At 37.9% G+C, this 19,639-nt stretch overlaps 1 protein-coding gene across 1 annotated transcript; it reads left to right on the top strand.

The window, feature by feature from the left end:
• Window positions 1-18,012: 18,012 nt before the first annotated feature.
• LOC114458716 (uncharacterized) lies at window positions 18,013-19,633 on the top strand (the record flags this gene model as incomplete). Its single annotated transcript, XM_028441120.1, has 3 exons — window positions 18,013-18,636; window positions 19,173-19,287; window positions 19,467-19,633. Coding segments are annotated over exons 1-3 (906 nt in total), but the record flags the coding sequence as incomplete, so codon positions are not given.
• Window positions 19,634-19,639: the final 6 nt, after the last annotated feature.

Genomic DNA, 19,639 nt, shown 5'->3' with positions numbered 1-19,639 from the left:
TACATGTAATAATAAAAACTGCATATAATACATTATAAAACATATTTCTCCTGCCTCGTATATTGAGCATTTGTAAATTTTTGTACAAGAAAAGGAGCCATTCAGCACTCATCTAATAACATTAGCTTTGAACTTTAGCTTGGAAATTTAATTTTTAACCTCAGCACGGCGAAGTAGAAAAAAGCTAAGCAGAAGTAGCATGAATTCATTTTCTGGTAGTGCACATGCTCATAATCAAACTCAGACCCATGTGAACTCAGACGTGACACCGGTCGTATTGGTGCCCCATTAGGGAGGTGCCTGACGTATAACCGTAATGTGTCCGGGAGGTTTCGAGTTGTATTGCTTATATCTGCCGTCCCTCGGGGGCCCCCTTCAGCTCGGGGCCCTAGACATTTGCCTGTGTTGCCTACCCCGTTACAACGCCTCTGGGTCTGAGGTATGAAGCTCCAGGGCTGAAAGTGAGACCCACTCCAGCCCTGCGTGCTCGCGTGCATGGATTTGTGTGTGTGTGTATTTGTGTGTGTGTGTGTGTGTGTGTAACCCAAAATCAGATGCGAGCCAGTGTGACAATAACAATGTTTATTTAAAGGGCCCATGTTACGCTAAATTAACTTCTCTGTGCTTTAAAAATGATAAAGTGCTATTAGGGCTTCATACACAGGCCTAAAGTGTGGGGAGGAGGAAGTCAGTGTCCCGTCTATAGACACGCCCACTCATGAATATGCATAAGCAGGCCACAAATCAACCTGTGTGTGTAGAGTTGCTCAGAAAGTGACTTCTCAGAGGCTAAAACTCTGAAGTTTGGGAAGATAAACCTCTAATACTATGTTTTTGGGGTTCTTAGAACAAATGGAGATGTGTGAAAAACAACATGACATGGGACCTTTAAAGATGATGGACAAACCTGTGTTGCTCCTTGGTACATGCGTTGCTCCCTCTGCTGGTGCAAACTCCATTATTGGTTATGAGATCTTCTTTGTCCAAAGCATTTGGTGGTTTGAAGGCTAGATTTCTGATGCATTACCATCAATTCTGGACTGGCGTCATATATGTTTGGGACGACGCATCAATGGTGTAAACTCACACACAGAGATCATGGCTGCACTGAATGTTGACACAAAACACAGCGGAGATGAAAAAGTTAACCTTTCTAGTATAAGAAAATAATTTAAATAAAACAATAGTCAATATTTAACAGCCACTGAATGAGAAAATGCAGAGTAAAGTGTGTTTGAGGGAGAGAGCAGCCACATAAAATAAGGTGGAAAAAATATCATTAAATTTTAAAGTTGTTTATTTAAAAAAAAAAAGAAAAAATTGTTTATTTAGTTTTCTACATTATTAAATGTTTGTGCAGCAGACAGAGAAGTCCATCTGCTTCCAATTTAACTTCTTCAAATGTCATTGTGTGCTTCTGTACACTCACGTCTCCACATTGAAAAAGCAAAACGCTCATTTAAATAGGGCGGTCTCCACCACTTCTGCACGTGTGCTAATCATTGCTACAATCTTAGTGAAACTGCATCACCATTTAGGGACACAACTGGTTTACCACCCTTTATTTTAGATCTTAGTGAAACATTTAATCACTAAAGGCAGCTTTGAATGGCTCAATGTTGACAGGTTGTCATGGCAACTCAAGCTAAAATGGGAGCTCAATGTTGACAGGTTGTCATGGCAACTCAGGCAAAAATGGAAGCTCAATGTTGACAGGTTGTCATGGCAACTCAGGCTATAAGATAAAAGCTGCAGAATCTCCACCATTCTACAGAATCTCATTGTGCACCGTCATTAATGACTAAAGTAGCTTTAATAATATAGATTAACGTTGACCAGCAGATGTCATCAGTGAGCAACGTTTGGGACCAAAGTGAGTTTCTAATAATGATAATGTCAACTTTAATGACTCATTTTGAGATTTTCCAGAATCCTTTGAGTAAATACTGCTTGTTTGATTCTAAACTTATTTACATATTTAGTAATAATCTTGTGTGAATGAGATGATAATGTAAAGATCTTTGGAACGACTTTGTCATAAAAGCTCTATTTAAATCTGTTCATTTTAGTTTTTAATTAATTCCCTCAATCATTAGTTAGAGGGTGATTTGCTCCTTTCTTACTACAGGGTGAGCCCAAACACCTCGCTACAATTTGATGACGCGTTCCCACTTTGATGACGATTTGACTGAGCTGGAGAAGCCACGCCTCCAGGAAGCTCTCTCCCATGATTGACATGTAAACAGACACGTGTTAATAAAGCAGCATGAGCTCGGCTACGGATTTCAATATGTATTTCAATAAATTAACGGCCATTTTGAGAAAAATGGCCATAACGACCACTAGGGGAGGTTGATGAGGTGGATCCACATCCTAAAATAATCAGTAGTGTTCATGCCATCTATGTGCCAAGTTTTATGCTTTTAACCCAAAGTGCACGATTCTACCAACAATTCTTCCTTAACCGCCCACTACTGGTACTGATCCAGGATCTGTGGTGGAGAACATGACCTGACTTTAATCAATAAGTTCAGGGATATTTTGTTTTCTGTTTTATTCACACAAATGATTCATTTTTTTTAAAATTTCATTTATTTAGAAATATTCTAGAAATATATTACAATTACATTTGAACAAAAAACGTTTTTTTATTATGTATGTCATATAAAGATGTATGAGAGCAGCATTAATATCAACATATTTCCCCTCAGGGATCAATAGTTTACTGAATCTGATCAGGTTTATTGATTAAGTTTTGATCAACTTCATTTAAATAAAACTAATTTAAATCATCCTGATGACATCATTCCAGACTATAATGATTAAAGAAAAACAAATGCATCAGTTATTTCACCACTAGAGGGCAGAATATTGTACAGTATTAGAAGCTATCAAGTTATCATGAACCTATGATGTTTCAGACTCTACAATCCCTGTCATCGTTGGTCTCGTCCACAACAACAGAACAACTGCAGCTCTTCACCAGAAATGGCCGTAGCTTCACAGACACATAAACGTTACGTGGGAACTGGTCTGCTCAGTATTTTGGTAGTTTAGACGTGTTTCAGGTGGACGCTTCAACATGTTGTTTAGCTCAGGACCAGGAGGGGTGCTGGGGTGCACCAAATGAACGGTCCCCTTTAACATTTCCCTTTACCTCACGATGACAGCGTTTCATTCACATTATGTCACTTTCTGCATTTAACAGTTGATTTTATTTTTATTGGTAGATTCTGTCATTCTGTCTATGATTCTATTAACACAGATATTATAGGACCATAATTAGCCAATCATGAGCTCATTACAAGTTGTTCATTAATCCTGTAAGAACAAAGTCAAACCTCAAAGTCAAACTGTTTCCTCTGAAGACCTTCATTTACAAATCAATGGGAATTTAAATTATTCAGCCACAAAATCTAAATATTTTCCTCCACATCATGTGATCTCTGAACACACTGATCATTTTAGTCAATTTCAAAGTGATAACACTGCAAAGGATGGATGAATATTTCTAGATCCTTCATGTTCATTCTGTCTCTTCTATCCTTCAGGTGAAGCTGATTCTATGCTGATGTTACAGGTGAATGGAGGATTGTGGAACCACTCAGCCGTGACAGCAAACATGGTGAGAAATTATTGGATTGAAGTTTGGTTCCTGACGCCCATGTGGATGTTCTATTGAAGTTGATCTCCTACTGAAGCCTAATGCTATGTCTGATCCATCTTTAACAGCCACTGTTCTTTCTAGAAACACATTTAGAAACTAATGTTTGTTTGGTTCCTTCTCTGTGTTTAATCTCTAACTGTTCTACAGGACTCTGGAAGCCAGAACAAAGTGACACCTCAACGTTCTCAGGACCATGAAGCTCAGCCACAACAAAGAAACAAATCTAAGAGAAAAACTTCAGAGCAAAGAGTTCAACAGCAGAGCCAAGCTGGAGTTAAAGCTAAACATACTTGTGACCAGTGTGGAAAGGCCTTTAGCTTTAAATCAGCCCTCACTAGACATCAAAGACTCCATTTGGGAGAAAAAACATTCATCTGTGACGAGTGTGGAAAAGCTTTTGCTCGGAAGTATGACCTGAAGACCCATCAGCTTGTTCACAGTGGAGAGAAACCTCACACGTGTGATGAATGTGGAAAGAGCTTTAGTCTATCTGGACACCTCAGTAAACATGTCCTCATTCACCGTGGAATCAAAGCTCACAGATGTGAACAGTGTGGAAAGACTTTTACACAAAGATCACATTTAACGAGTCACATACAGACTCACTCCAGAACAGTGTTGTATCACTGTGACCACTGTGGGAAAACATATAAACAGAAACAAACCCTCATCATCCACCTGAGATCTCACACTGGACATGAAGTGTGTCCCTGTGACCAGTGTGACAAAGTTTTTACAACATATGACCAGTTAAAACGCCACCAAACCAGCCACTCATCAGAAAGACCTCATAAATGTGACACATGTGGAAACTCTTACAAGAGCAAATCGAACCTTAATCGCCACCAACAAGTTCATGAGAAGCATGTTTTCTGATGTGATGAGTGTGGGAAGACCTTCAGCACTTCATCTGTTCTCCACTCACATATCTGTGTGGATGGAGACATGGAGCAGGAATCATCTTCAGATCCCAGCGACACACGGATGGTGACGACACCTTCTGGTTCCAGTGTTGGACTGAAGATCCCAGAGATCAGGCTGCACAGGATTCCAACATAAATCTGCTGTCAGCTGGAAAATGGACACCAATAGTTCAGGAAGTTGTTGATCTGATCTGGTTAAATAAATAAATGTGACACATTGATTCCAGTGCTCATTGTTTTTTTACACTGTGATTTTATTCCTTTGAATCATCACTGAATGAATATAAATATCAGGCAATTTAAAAAAAAATATCAAGAAAATATCTTTTCGTTTATGTGAGAATTTTGAAAGTGTGTAATATGTTTTATTGTGTGTATTTAATCAAAATCATAGATAAAACAATGAATTTATTAACAGTTGCAATGGTCTGATAACAGGATGCTGAAAATTGATTGTTACTGTAATGTAGAACTAATAGTTTATACTTCCACCAACAGTTCTTAGAATGTTTTGTAAGAAGATGATTTGACGATTAGAAGAAGAAGAATTCTCTTCAGAATCCACCAACATGTAGGAAAAGCTTGTCCATCAGGAAGAACAGTTTCACTGTGTTGACCAGCGTTCCTGGTTTACTCCTTCAAAGTAACTAAATACTCTTGTTCTGTTGAGCAGCTACACTCACCTACTTCATCAACTCCCAATCCTCTCAGTGAGAGGGGAATTAGCTCAAATGGTAGAGCGCTAGCTGCACAAAGGCAGGGGACAATTTTTACACTCCCTCACACAAAGGAAAAGATGCAAAAAGCAATAGTGAAATATCATAGACAGTATCACCTGTACCTCTATATAGATATTTATGGTGTATTTTAACAGAGTCACCAGACATGCTCCTTGCTGTGAGCTGGACTTGAACCCACAACCTGCTGGCCAACACAAAGCCTGGGTCACACACACTCACACAGCAGGATAATAATAAGATTATTGTACCTGTGTAAGTGAGAGGTTCCCACATCCTCCAACTGTGTTTTTCTCACTGTAACATATCAGGAAAATGTGTTTTTATTTTACATTATCAACTACATTATAATTGTTATGTATTTGTTTGAGATGTGCTCTTGTATTAATATGTACTTTAAGATTAAAAGTGACAGTTAATGTAGTCTACCATCAAGTATCTTTATTTGTTCTGGTTTGCAAACTGGACATTTCAAAAGGGCAGAAAAAAATACAAATAAAAATAATAACAGAAGATACTTATGTAAGCACTTTTTGGAAAACAGTAATATTTATTGAATTATGTTGATCAAAGTGTAATAAATGCAGATTTTTAAAAAGGAAAATAATTCACTATATTGTACATTATACTGTTGTCATGTTTGTACTCACCTTCACAAATAGAGAATAAAAAACTAAACTTAGACTTTAGATAAACAAATTAGAAAAAGACAATTTAAGAATTACATATTTTATTGTGTAATGTTCCTTCATGCACCATTATCTTCCCTCTTTCTCACTGTACTGTGTACAGGACCATGTGTGTGTAAATATCTCCTATTGTTTATTATCCTGTTTATTTATCTACAGCTGCTAAAACACTGCAAATTTCCTCTTTGTGGGACAAATAAAGTTTATATTGTTTTATCTTAAATGTAAAGCTTAATGATAAATGAAAAATAAACAGGTATAAAAATATAATTTACTTGTGCAAACAATGCAAAAAATAAATAAATAAATAATCCCTGAATCTATTTACACATCTTAACTACAAGTGTTAAATAGTTGTACAACTTCCAACTAAAGTTATATCTCTAAATCTCACCAGTAGATGTCCCCAGTGAGCTTGTGTTTATGTCTTGTTTTGTGCAGTAGTTGATGTTAGTTTGTCTTAAAACACTTAAAATCTATTGTTCTTATCTTTAATGAACTGAAAGCAGTGTTTACCATGTAAATCATCTTTTTCTGTATTCAGTAGACATTATAAATGTATCAAACACTAATGTACGCCTTGATATTATTGTCTTTATTATAATAAATAATTAGTTATTTTAACATAAGCGCCACTGTTTGGCTCAGTGTAACACCCAACGTAATATAGTTTTGCCCTAATTTATTCATTTTTAGCAATTGCATTCCATATAAATCTGACATATTAAATGTTAGAATAAAATAGTCTTCCAGAAATTTTAACATAAGTAAAAAGTCTAATATTTAATTCTGACTAGTTCTAACAGGAATTGTAAATATCTCAAATAACATCGTCACAGGTAAGAATATTAACCAGAATCAGAATCAGAATTCCTTTATTTATCCCAGGGGGAAATTACTTACGTTACAATAAATATTACATATAAAAAGGATAAATGTTATTCAAGAAAGAAAATGTTTTAAAAATACTTAATTAAGTAAAAGTCTGTTAAAAATAGGTAAAAGCCAGTAAATTAGAATATTTAGAAAAACCTGATTTATTTCAGTAATTGCATTCAAAAGGTGTAACTTGTACATTATATTTATTCATTGCACACAGACTGATGCATTCAAATGTTTATTTCATTTAATTTTGATGATTTGAAGTGGCAACAAATGAAAATCCAAAATTCCGTGTGTCACAAAATTAGAATATTACTTAAGGCTGATACAAAAAAGGGATTTTTAGAAATGTTGGCCAACTGAAAAGTATGAAAATGAAAAATATGAGCATGTACAATACTCAATACTTGGTTGGAGCTCCTTTTGCCTCAATTACTGCGTTAATGCGGCGTGGCATGGAGTCCATGAGTTTCTGGCACTGCTCGGGTGTTATGAGAGCCCAGGTTGCCCTGATAGTGGCCTTCAACTCTTCTGCGTTTTTGGGTCTGGCATTCTGCATCTTCCTTTTCACAATACCCCACAGATTTTCTATGGGGCTAAGGTCAGGGGAGTTGGCTGGCCAATTTAGAACAGAAATACCATGGTCCGTAAACCAGGCACGGGTAGATTTTGCGCTGTGTGCAGGCGCCAAGTCCTGTTGGAACTTGAAATCTCCATCTCCATAGAGCAGGTCAGCAGCAGGAAGCATGAAGTGCTCTAAAACTTGCTGGTATACGGCTGCGTTGACCCTGGATCTCAGGAAACAGAGTGGACCGACACCAGCAGATGACATGGCACCCCAAACCATCACTGATGGTGGAAACTTTACACTAGACTTCAGGCAACGTGGATCCTGTGCCTCTCCTGTCCTCCTCCAGACTCTGGGACCTCGATTTCCAAAGGAAATGCAAAATTTGCTTTCGTCAGAAAACATGACTTTGGACCACTCAGCAGCAGTCCAGCTCTTTTTTTCCTTAGCCCAGGTGAGACGCCTTTCGGGCTGTTTCTTGGTCAACAGTGGCTTGACACGAGGTTCTGCTCTATGGAGATGGGGATTTCAAGTTCCAACAGGACTTGGCGCCTGCACACAGCGCAAAATCTACCCGTGCCTGGTTTACGGACCATGGTATTTCTGTTCTAAATTGGCCAGCCAACTCCCCTGACCTTAGCCCCATAGAAAATCTGTGGGGTATTGTGAAAAGGAAGATGCAGAATGCCAGACCCAAAAACGCAGAAGAGTTGAAGGCCACTATCAGGGCAACCTGGGCTCTCATAACACCCGAGCAGTGCCAGAAACTCATGGACTCCATGCCACGCCGCATTAACGCAGTAATTGAGGCAAAAGGAGCTCCAACCAAGTATTGAGTATTGTACATGCTCATATTTTTCATTTTCATACTTTTCAGTTGGCCAACATTTCTAAAAATCCCTTTTTTGTATCAGCCTTAAGTAATATTCTAATTTTGTGACACACGGAATTTTGGATTTTCATTTGTTGCCACTTCAAATCATCAAAATTAAATGAAATAAACATTTGAATGCATCAGTCTGTGTGCAATGAATAAATATAATGTACATGTTACACCTTTTGAATGCAATTACTGAAATAAATCAGGTTTTTCTAAATATTCTAATTTACTGGCTTTTACCTGTACAGACACATTACAGTAGTAAAAAATAAAATAAGATAAATAATGTGACAGTGAGGTATCAGCTACCCTGATAGCAGTGTGTAATCCCCGCTAGTTCTATTTACTTGTAATATTACCAGTGAAAACACCACCCAATAGTGGAGAATAGGGACTTAAGGACACAACAACTCTGTGTTCCACAAAGAGGAAGACACTGTTCTACATTTACACATTTATTAGAGGAGTAATTACTAATGGTACAACTTCTGTTTTATTGATGGACAATGATATATATGATGGAGAATTGTAGTCAGTAAAAAAATATATCTTTTTTCCTTAATTTGTTCACTAAATTCCTGTAAATAATTGTTCTAATGCAGTGGTTCCTAAACTTTTCACAGTCCGTACCCCTTCAAACATTTAACCTGAGGCCATGTCACTGCGCAAAAAGAGCAAGAATCGAGAATATCCGGTTTTTGATTCTGTCGAGAATACGGACATTTCCGATGCATATCCGGAGTTTTTTTGATATGCCCCATATCTGGTCAAATACGGACCCAATATTCTTCATGAAGACAGTATATTGTGTTAGGATACTAACAGTATTTAGAGTTTGTCATATATGTGTTCCGGAAATGTCCTCAGGGTGAAAACACCCAGAATCCCTAAATATCCGGTTTTTGATTCTGTCGAGAATACGGACATTTCCGATGCATATCCGGAGTTTTTTGATATGCCCCATATCTGGTCAAATACGGACCCAATATTCTTCATGAAGACAGTATAATTTGTTAGGATACGAACATTATTTAGATTTTGTCATATATGTGTTCCGGAAATGTCCTCAGGTTGAAAATACCCAGAATCCCTAAATATCCGGTTTTTGATTCTGTCGAGAATACGGACATTTCCGATGCATATCCGGAGTTTTTTTGATATGCCCCATATCTGGTCAAATACGGACCCAATATTCTTCATGAAGACAGTATATTGTATTAGGATACTAACAGTATTTAGAGTTTGTCATATATGTGTTCCGGAAATGTCCTCAGGGTGAAAACACCCAGAATCCCTAAATATCCGGTTTTTGATTCTGTCGAGAATACGGACATTTCTGATGCATATCCGGAGTTTTGTTGATATGCACCATATCTGGTCAAATATTCAATTTAGTTCAACTTTCGTCTCAAAGTAGTAAGAAAGAAAAAAACCCAACAAGATCCACATGAACAAGCATTTAGCGACAGTGGGAAGAAAAAACTCCACATTTTTTTTAACAGGAAGAAATCTCCAGCAGAACCAGGTTCAGAGGTGGTAGTCATCTGCCTCGACTGGTTGGGGTTAGTGAACAGAAGGACTATCAGAACAGGATAGAGGGCAGAACATCTGAGTGTCCCAGACTAGTTGAACCATGAACCATCGACCAGGAACTTGTCTTTGTGTGATGGTGCGAAAGAAAGAACAGCATTACCCACATAAAATAAAATATGAGAGGCAATTTCCAAAAAGAAGAAGTCAAATATATAATGTCAAATATAAGGAATAATAAGAAACACAAAATGTACAATATGTGAAGCAATATACAAAATCTTGGTCTGGTTGGTATGCTGGGTTGGTCGCACATTGCCTACGTTTACATAGGAGCTTTAATTCCTCTTTAAAGCGGAGTAAAATTTAATTCCCCTTAACCTGAACTCGTAAACACATAATTCCTAATGCTAATTTAATTCCGAATTAAAGTTAATTCCAAATTATGTGGCTGGTTTATTCCGTTTTTAATTCCAAATGAGATAATTCCTCTTTCTTGTAAACACTTAACTTGGTTAAAGCCACTTTAATTTAATCTGTATTGTTTTGCGCATGCGCGACTTGCGAAGATGACGCGCTGGTGACGACATAATCCAAGATAGCGACGGCCCGGACTCCAGCCTAGACTATTTGATAAGAGCCTTAAGACATGGATATAATGAAAAGAGTGGATGGACAAAGGCATAAGCATGCAGACTTTCACACGGACACACACGGACTTATTAAACACACACGGACCTCGGTAAACGTAACAGGCTTCATCGGACGGCTGGCACTAGGACCCCCCGTAGTAAATGTGTCCCAGTACTGCATTCTCAGGCTGTAATATCACCAGTTTATCATTTTACCTGTTGTGAGAGCTACTGTCTTTACCAGGGAGCAAATATTTATTCGTGGTGATTGTTTTCAGAGTTTTACTGGGATTTTTACCAGTGATTAGTTCATATCTCCTTCCGCTCCGTGGTCCAAACTGAAACCGTGTGTTATTGTTTAGCTGATGCTTCAAAACTAAATCAAAATAAAGGTGAAAACAATTCTCGTGTGTGGTCTTCTGTTTCATAGACGACAATAAAATGTTTGTTGTATGTTTTTCCTGATAAACCCCTGTCCCCCTGTCCAGTCAGAGCCTTCCCAACCCCCAGCCCTAAAGCGGAATTATCTAAAGACGAATAAACCTGTTTTCCATGTAAACCTTGTTCGGGAATTACCACTTTAATTCCGAATGATTTAAATCGGAGTAAATAATTCCGAATGCAAAAACATCATGTAATCGTTGCCATTCTGCCAAATCAAAGATAAAGACATACATAAATTATAAAGGCCAAATCATAGATTTCAAAAGTGTATATCTACAGTATTCTTTTAATTAGAAGATATTTTACATTTACAAATCAAATGATCGATTTCTTGTAGTTAGTTAAAGATTACATTTACTGCTGATTTAAAGCAATACAATTTATGTTAAAGATCTATTAATTGATTTATTATTTTTTATCATTTAGGGGTCTATTGTGCCTGCTTTATTTGATTTATTTGGTATCTGAATGTGAGTTGTTTAATGTGTATTAAGTTTAGTATTTAAATTAGAATTATTTGTTAAAAATTTAGAGATTGTGTATTTTTCTTCCAAATTATCTTTTTAGTTTCAATCTGCCCCAGTTTTTATATCTGATTTGTCTCATTGCTTATGTACATGGTTGTGCTAAAGTCAATCTTTGACTGCCCATGAGAAGCAGTGAAAATCTGCGTTGTTCTTTAGATTATCTTGGAGCCCATTCCATTTGTGAATGAAGTAACTAGTAACAGTAACTAGTTACGTTTTTTCAGTAACTAGAACAACACTGGTTGTGACAGAAGTGTGACTGAGTTCAGAAAAATTATTGTACCAACGTTTTTAGTAAGAATTTTTACTTGTTCTTGCAGCTAAAATGCAGGAATTTGCATGTCTTTTGTTAAAACATTTCTGGGGGGAGGACCCCCATGACCTTTTCCTTTCAATTCTAGGAGAGGCTTTAACATGTAAATGAAAATGCTGTGAGCTATACACATGCAAATCAGGGTAGCAGGGGAAGTTCTACTGCAGGAGCTTCAGTACAAACCACATCTTCGTCGCAGCTGTGGAGTTCAGCTCGGACGTGACCGATTAAGATCAAGGAGGGTAAGTGTTATTATATTAGATTTGTTTTTGGTCAGTGTGACTATTTTTCAGGTGTATTAATGTTTTTTCAATGCTAACAAGCATTGGTCTAATCTGAAGTCACATGTTTAAAACTCTGAACACGGTCTGCAAATCTCTCAGTCCATGTGGACTAAACTGTGACTCATTTTTCATTGCTTTCACACAAAACACATTCCCTGACCACAGTCAACAACAATCATCAACTCTTTTCTCAGTCACTAGTTTTTATTATTAATAATGATGAGTTATTATAATTAGTTCACCACCTGCAAAACACTAAACGTTTACAGCACATTTTTAAAATGCTAACACTGTTCAAAACACATCAGCTAAACGAAATATATTGATTATAGTATTTTGTGTTTTATATAACCGTACCCTATAGATTATTTTTTTGTTTACAGTAATTTTTATATTTTTTTTGTGCAGAGATCTTATTTTGTATTAAAATACTGATTTACCTGACAATGTAATGCTCTTTGTTGTTAGTATTTAGTAGTTCAGTGTGCTCAGAGTGACAAGATGTGTTTCCAAAGTGAGATTATTTGTTAGTGTTGTGGTTGAATGAGCTTCATTTGAGACATGTATGAAGTGTTTTGTTGGTGAGAAACACTTTTGGAGATGACAGTAACTGTTGAGCTGAGATGACTGATGGATATGCAGGCTGTGTTTAGAGTTTTGAACATATGACTTCAGTTTCAACCAATACTTGTTAGTAATCGGAAAAAAAAACTCTAATAGAGTGGAAGGGTCCCAACCCACAGGTTGAGAACCACTGGTGTATTGCATGTCGAAGAATCCATGTACTATGGCTAGATTGTATGTCCAAGCATGTATTTATGTCTCTCCTCTACATTGCACACATTTGATCACCACTGTATTTATATCCATACAGGGCTGGGTCCGTCATACATATAGAAGCCTCACAGAGCTGCAATGGAAGGTCTAGCCAGAGGATAAGTATGTTTTTTGTCTTTTTCCCTCTGAATTGGCACTGTTTGTGAAAATTACAAAACACAGTTAGTTAGATTTTTTTTGTTTTTTTTTTTGTAACATGTTTTGTGAATGATGAGTATCTTCTACCTCCACCACCACCACCACAGATTCTGTTCTGATCACAATGAAAAAGTGACCATTGCTGTGATGGGGGCCATTTAAGATGCTGAGCCACACTGGGGCACAAGCCAAGTTAGAAGTAAGTCTGATCACATTAATCTGGGGACCAAATTTAATGTATTTGAGTGATCAATATCCTTTTCAGATGCCTTAAAATAATACATTTAGTATGAATTCATGACATAGTATTTGTGTTGTCATTTTCATTCACTAGGAGCCTCCAACATGGCTTTAGAACCCTACGAGGCCAGTGAGGAGCAGGACCTGAATGGGACCAAGGAGGATGTAAAGAGTAGGAAGACTCTTACCAGCAGGAGAGATCCAGTGTTATTGCCATGCTCCATACTGCTGCATTTATTGATCATGGTATTTATCAATCACCTGTAAACAAAGTGTATACATGCTATTTCTAAAGTGACTCTTTAAGACATTTTAGTTGCCTGCGACAAGCTGTTGAGCTAAGGTTAATGCATCAATAAACCAATTGGAACAACAATTAATAACAGCAATGGATTTGTTTCTGTTATCATTTATTGTCATAATTTAAGGACCCATAATTGTTTTGTTACATTGTGTTAGCCAAGAAATGTATCGGATTAAATATTTAAAGTGGGTCTTGTGTTCATGTCAGGACAGCTGAAATAAAAATGGTCAGGATACTGACCTCTCTTCCCATTTGTCACACAGCTTTTCAAGAAGTGGGTCAAAGTGGACAGAGGATCCTCTCTCCAGAAGAAAAAACTGTTTACAAATTTGCCTGTACCAAAGCAACACAGCTGTCAGAGATGAAGGAAACCTGCCACAAAGCACTGGGCAATAACAGAAAAAAAAGTGTCGAGCCAAAATCCACTCACTTATGCACAGACTCTGGACACTTTTCAAAAAGGCTCCGCCCTAATTCAGATAAAACATCTATCTATCTGCATGTGAGTGAGGTGGAAGAAGACTCAGATAGAGATAATTAAAATTTTGTTTTTGTGATATATGTGTGTGTGTGTTTCTTTCCCTACCTCATTCTAATTTTATTGTGACAGAATAAAATGTTATGTGCACTAAGTGATTTTTGTTTTTAATATTTATCTTGATAGTCTCTATCTTCAAAGTAGATCTGCCATTTTTGATGAGACAATTGGTACAGAGGGGAAAAGGTTTAAGTGGACCTAGTATAGAGTTAGGGACACTGCATTTAACTGTCCTGGGTATGGTGAGTCACCCTATGGGCCATGAATTGTATACTGAAATATGCATACTGCTGAAATAATTTGTTGGACTTCAAATATGGTCGGGTAGAGTATCGGTGCAGTTTTCGGAATCAAAATACTAGTGGTGTTCGGACTTCGGATATGACCGGGGAGAGTATCGGTGCAGTATTCGGAATCAAAATACTAGTGGTGTTCGGACTTCGGATATGACCGGGAAGAGTATCGGTGCAGTATTCGGAATCAAAATACTAGTGAAATGGAAATGAAAACTTGTACTTGTACTGTACTTGCGGCTGCAGTTGGATATACATGCATTTGGTACATACACCAGCAGCAGGCACTTCGTGGAGGGGGCGGTTCACACTTCAGTGCCGTCAATAAAGTTATCAGAAAAAGGCAGAGCAGCAGCTCAGAGAGCACTATTATTGAGGATTTCTCAGAGATGCAGGAAAAAAGCCCAATAGTAATTTTTGGGGTGTTTTTGATAAGGAATTAACATTGTAACAAGGTTAAAAGCTAAAAAAAAAAACTGATTTAGCGTGATATAGGCCCTTTAAAGTCCAGCAGAATAACTGAGGACAGTGCAACTTTGATATTTTTTTTTGTAAATATAACTGAGGGGAAGATAAATAGTGGTCTATTATTGACAGATGTAACTCATCATTTGCTTGTTTTCAATGCTTGAAATGAGCTATCAGCTTGTTTTTTCAAGAGAACAATGCAGATTCCTTTTTAGGGAGAGTGAAAACACCAGAAGCAATTGCAGCTTTTAAAACAATTTTTGTGTTTGTTTTTAATCATTCCATTGATTATTTTTGCTCTACATTCCTCTGTTTTTTCTTCTCGACTAATATTTGACAGTAGTCTTATTAATCCCTTATAATTTAAATTAGTTATTTTATATTTACTTTCACCGTACTTGGTTCTTATCCTAATAAATGAAAGTATTAAGCATGTAGACTCTAAGTGTCGGAGGAGACTGGCTTTTTGTGAAGTGATCAACATAGTGCTTTGCTGAGCAGATGCTGAATCATCTGAGAAATGACGTGGATTGAATTATCGGAGGCATGTCTCAGCACCTGATGTAAAACACTAGATTTAATTATTTATTTATTTTTTAAATAAAAATGTATTTAAAGATTTATTTATTTTCTATTTAATGAAAAAATGCCAGTGAATGAGGTTTTACAAAACTCCATCTTCTGCTATGAATTCCATAAATATTATTCCTGTTAAAGTGTGTGAGGTAGCGCTACTTGCTTTGTGTGTGCTGTGCAGTCATGTGGGGGTGGTGTCCCACTACATTCGGCAGAACTGTAAAGAAATAAAATCTGGTCTTGTCACAAAAACTCAAAGGTTGTTTTTTTTATTCTTTTATTGAAACATCATGCTGCAGGTTTGTGAGCCACATTGCTGCACTATCTTCTTGAGTATCAATTGAAGGTTATGATCCACTTGGGTACTCTCAATGGAGCATGCAGGAAAATGATCAGTTAGCAACAAGAGAGAGAGATGAACATGCACTAACTTAGAAGTTGAATAGAGGATGTGGAGTAACAGAACAAGACTAAAAAACAATCCTCTTAAACCCCAAGAATGGTAGACATATCAGTTTATCCTCAAAGGTGCGTTCACATTGAACGCTTCAGCCGGTGACAGCAGCGAGAGGGCAGATCACTCCTCCTCTGGCTGTAGAGAGTGTGCAATTGCGGGCGTTCCAGCAGAAGTCCCCATCGTGGTGTTTGTTGCCATAAAGACCTCACCATTTTCGTCTTCTGCTTTTTAGAGCTCAGATTCTCCTCGTTTTTCCTCTACATATGCCCATCTCTCCTTTGTTTTTCACTGCCAACTTCTCTTTGAGCTTTAGCTGCTCTTCTAGCTCCTGCTCTTTTTCAAGCATCTCATCTTCAATGTCTTCTTTTTTTGCTCAAGTTTATCCAGTTTTTATTGTTCAGACGATCTAACTGCTTCTTCAGGTAGTTTATTTCCAACCAATGACGCTTGTTTTCCCCCTCCAGACGCTGTATCTCTGCTTTGAGTTGCTGCTCCACCCGGTCCATTCCATGGAACTCGTAGAACTCTTTTTTCTTTAGATATAACTTATCTTTCAGGTCATAGTTTTCCTTCTGATACTTCTCATTTTCTTTCTGAATCTCCTCACCCTCTTTTTTAATCTGATTATACATCTCAAAATTCTTCTGATAATCCTCACTTTCCCTCTGCAGATGCCCAATCTCTGCTTTGTATTTCTGCTCCTGCTCCACTTGGAGTTTAAGCTGCTTTTCCTGCTCCTGCTCTTTTTTAAGCATCTCTTCTTCCATCATTTTCTGCTGGTCCAGCTGGTGCTCTACATTCTTCAGGTAGGCGTTTGCCTCCTGATACTCCTTGTTTTCTCTCTGCAGAAGCTCAATCTCTGCTTTGTGTTTTTGCTCCAGCTCCATCTTGAGCTTTAGCTGGTTTTCAAGCTCCTGCTCTTTTTTAGGCAAATCCTCTTCCATAATATTCTGCTGGGCTATCTCGTGGTGTACCTTCTTCAGGTTGGCGTTTGTCTCCTCAAAATTCTCATTTTCCCTCTGCAGATGCTCAATCTCCGCTTTGTTTTTCTGCTCCAACTCTTCCGTTGTCTGATTCGTCCTCTCATTCTTGGAAACCATCCCAATTGTACAGACATGTAGCACTTTTTTGAAGACCCTGGACCTGGCCTTTTTCTGCTGCTGATATTCTACGTCTTTTGCAAGCTTTTGAAATTTTTCATTCTCACTAGTTGACATCTGCAGGCGGCTGAATTCTTTGCTCTGTTGGAACATTTGCTGCCTAACTTGTTTCACATCACTTGCTAGGAAGACATTGTGACCCTTCAGATAGTCTAATTGCTTCCTCAGGTTGGTGTTTTCCTCATCAAAGTTTTTGTTTGCCATTTGATTGTCCTCGTTTACCTGCTGCAGACGCTCAATCTCTACTTTGTATTTCTGCTCCATGGCTGTCATCCTCGTGATCCACTCACTTTCCTCTGGCCCCACTTTGTCTGATGGCATCTCAGAAGCTGAAGCAGTGGAGATTCCATTCCCCTCATTATTCATCAGCTGAATGTTAAAAGAGCCATTCTCCTCCTGAGGTCTCATTGCCTCACCCACCACAGGGTTCCCGCGGGGTCTTAAAAAGTCTTAAAAGCATTGAATTTATGAATTGGGAAATAATACCTTAAAAAGACTTGAAAAAGTCTGGAATTTTGATATCTGGGTCTTGAAATTTGTGCAGTAACTTCAGGTATCACATTTACCTCTCTAAAGTTTCCATTTGTCAACCACTATTATTTTGATTAAATAACGTAATAGCCTAAATAAACAGTGGCGGAACCAATAATTGAGAACGCAATGCCGCCCGGATCCGAACACTTCACTTTGCGACAGACTGACCTAATCTTCTCTCTCAACGTCCTCTCGTCAACGTCGACTGGGACGGACCCACTTCATGGGACGGACTGGGACGGACCCACTTCATGCTGAGGTTATGGGGAAATGTAAATTTAATGAAGCGTGGCAAGATAAACAAGCATTTTGTCACTGGTTAAAACCGGTGGACAACAACGTATTTGAAGCTTTTTGTACAGTATGCAAAAAAAAGATTCAGCTTGGTAACATGGGTGTGAAGGCTTTGGAGTCTCATGCCAAGTCATGTAAGCACATCAACGCTATCAAAGCTAAGGAGAAAACACTTTCCATCGACGGAGTGTTTCAACCTGCTAACGTTAGCCAGCTAACTGTTAACGCGCCTGAAGCAGAAGATAACGTTACCCAACCAGCTGCTTGCGCTAGCACAGCCCCTCCAGTTACGACCGCAACTAACGGTAGAGTGGATCTGCGCACAACTTTTGGATTCACACCTACAATGAAAGCAGAGGTGTTGTGGACTCTTAACACCATCGCCAAACATCAGTCCTACAATGGAAATGAGGGTATTTCAGAGCTTTTCAAAAGCATGTTCCCTGATTCCGACATCGCTACCACGTTTACTTGTGGGTCCGACAAAACGGCATACATAGCCAAGTTTGGTTTAGCGGTTCACATCAAAGAGGAATTGGTGTCCAAAGTAAACAAATCGCCGTTCGTTCTTATGTTCGACGAGAGCCTCAACGAGACAACAAAAAACAAACAGCTGGATGTGCATGTTCGCTTCTGGGACGAGGGACAGGTTCAGTCCAGATACCTGGGCTCCCAGTTTATGGGACATTCCACTGCACAAGACCTGCTGTCACATCTCAAAGTAAGCATAACCTTTTTTATTCTAAATGTTTCTCAATCTATATTGATATAATTTTGTGGGCACACATCGTCCTGTAAAAGCAATGTCACATGACCAATTATGTACTTGCCTTAACAATGTTTATTTTTTATGTTTATGTACTTGGCAGACACTTTTATCCAAAGCAACATATAAAATACATAAAAAACAATCACTATAAAAATTCTAATAACTTATGGAAAGAATAATGTTGGTACAAGTAGAATACATAAATGGTTTGTTCTGTAAGGTTCCTAATCAGTCCTTTTTCATAGCACAGATGCACAAGTGAACAGATGTGTCATGTACTCTAAAAATGTTGGAATTGATTGAGTAAATTTTTTTGCTCTTTTGAAAATCTAAAATATAACTGACCCAAGTATACAACTGTGCCTTATAGTATAATGATGTGTAGTACTAGTATAGTGTGTGTGTGTGTGTGTGTGTGTGTGTGTGTGTGTGTGTCTCTAACAATGTGTGCTGCTCATCTTGAGTAATCAAATGCAACCCTTTTTAAGGAATGTATGGACAAACTGGGCCTCAGACACTTGGTGTCCATTTCAATGGATGGGCCCAGTGTGAACTGGAAACTCTTCGACATTTTCCAGAAAGATCAATCTGAGCAGTACGGAGGTGAGGAGTTTATAATGCCATTACTGTGTGTGTGAGTATGTATATGACCCATTTGTAATTATAAAAATTAATTTTATTTGTTGTGCACTTTTACATTGAATAAACTATTTAAACGTGCTACAGAGCATTGCTACATAGAATTTGTTTTTTTAATATTAAGTTTCCAATGAAACCTTCAGGTGTTCAGCTCATTTGTGTGGGGAGCTGTGGCTTACACACGCTACACAACGCATTCAAGTGTGGGTTCAGTGCATGGCAGCTGGACAAGTTGCTGAGAGCAATGCACACATTGTTTCACAATGTGCCTGCCAGGAGAGAGGATTACATCACCATAACCAAGTCCAGTGTGTTC

Source organism: Gouania willdenowi, unplaced genomic scaffold (assembly GCF_900634775.1).
Source record: "Gouania willdenowi unplaced genomic scaffold, fGouWil2.1 scaffold_169_arrow_ctg1, whole genome shotgun sequence".
In the NCBI taxonomy this organism is placed as follows: Eukaryota; Metazoa; Chordata; class Actinopteri; order Blenniiformes; family Gobiesocidae; genus Gouania; species Gouania willdenowi.
Note: the sequence above shows the minus strand (reverse complement) of the source record. Positions and strands in the feature narration are given on the sequence as shown.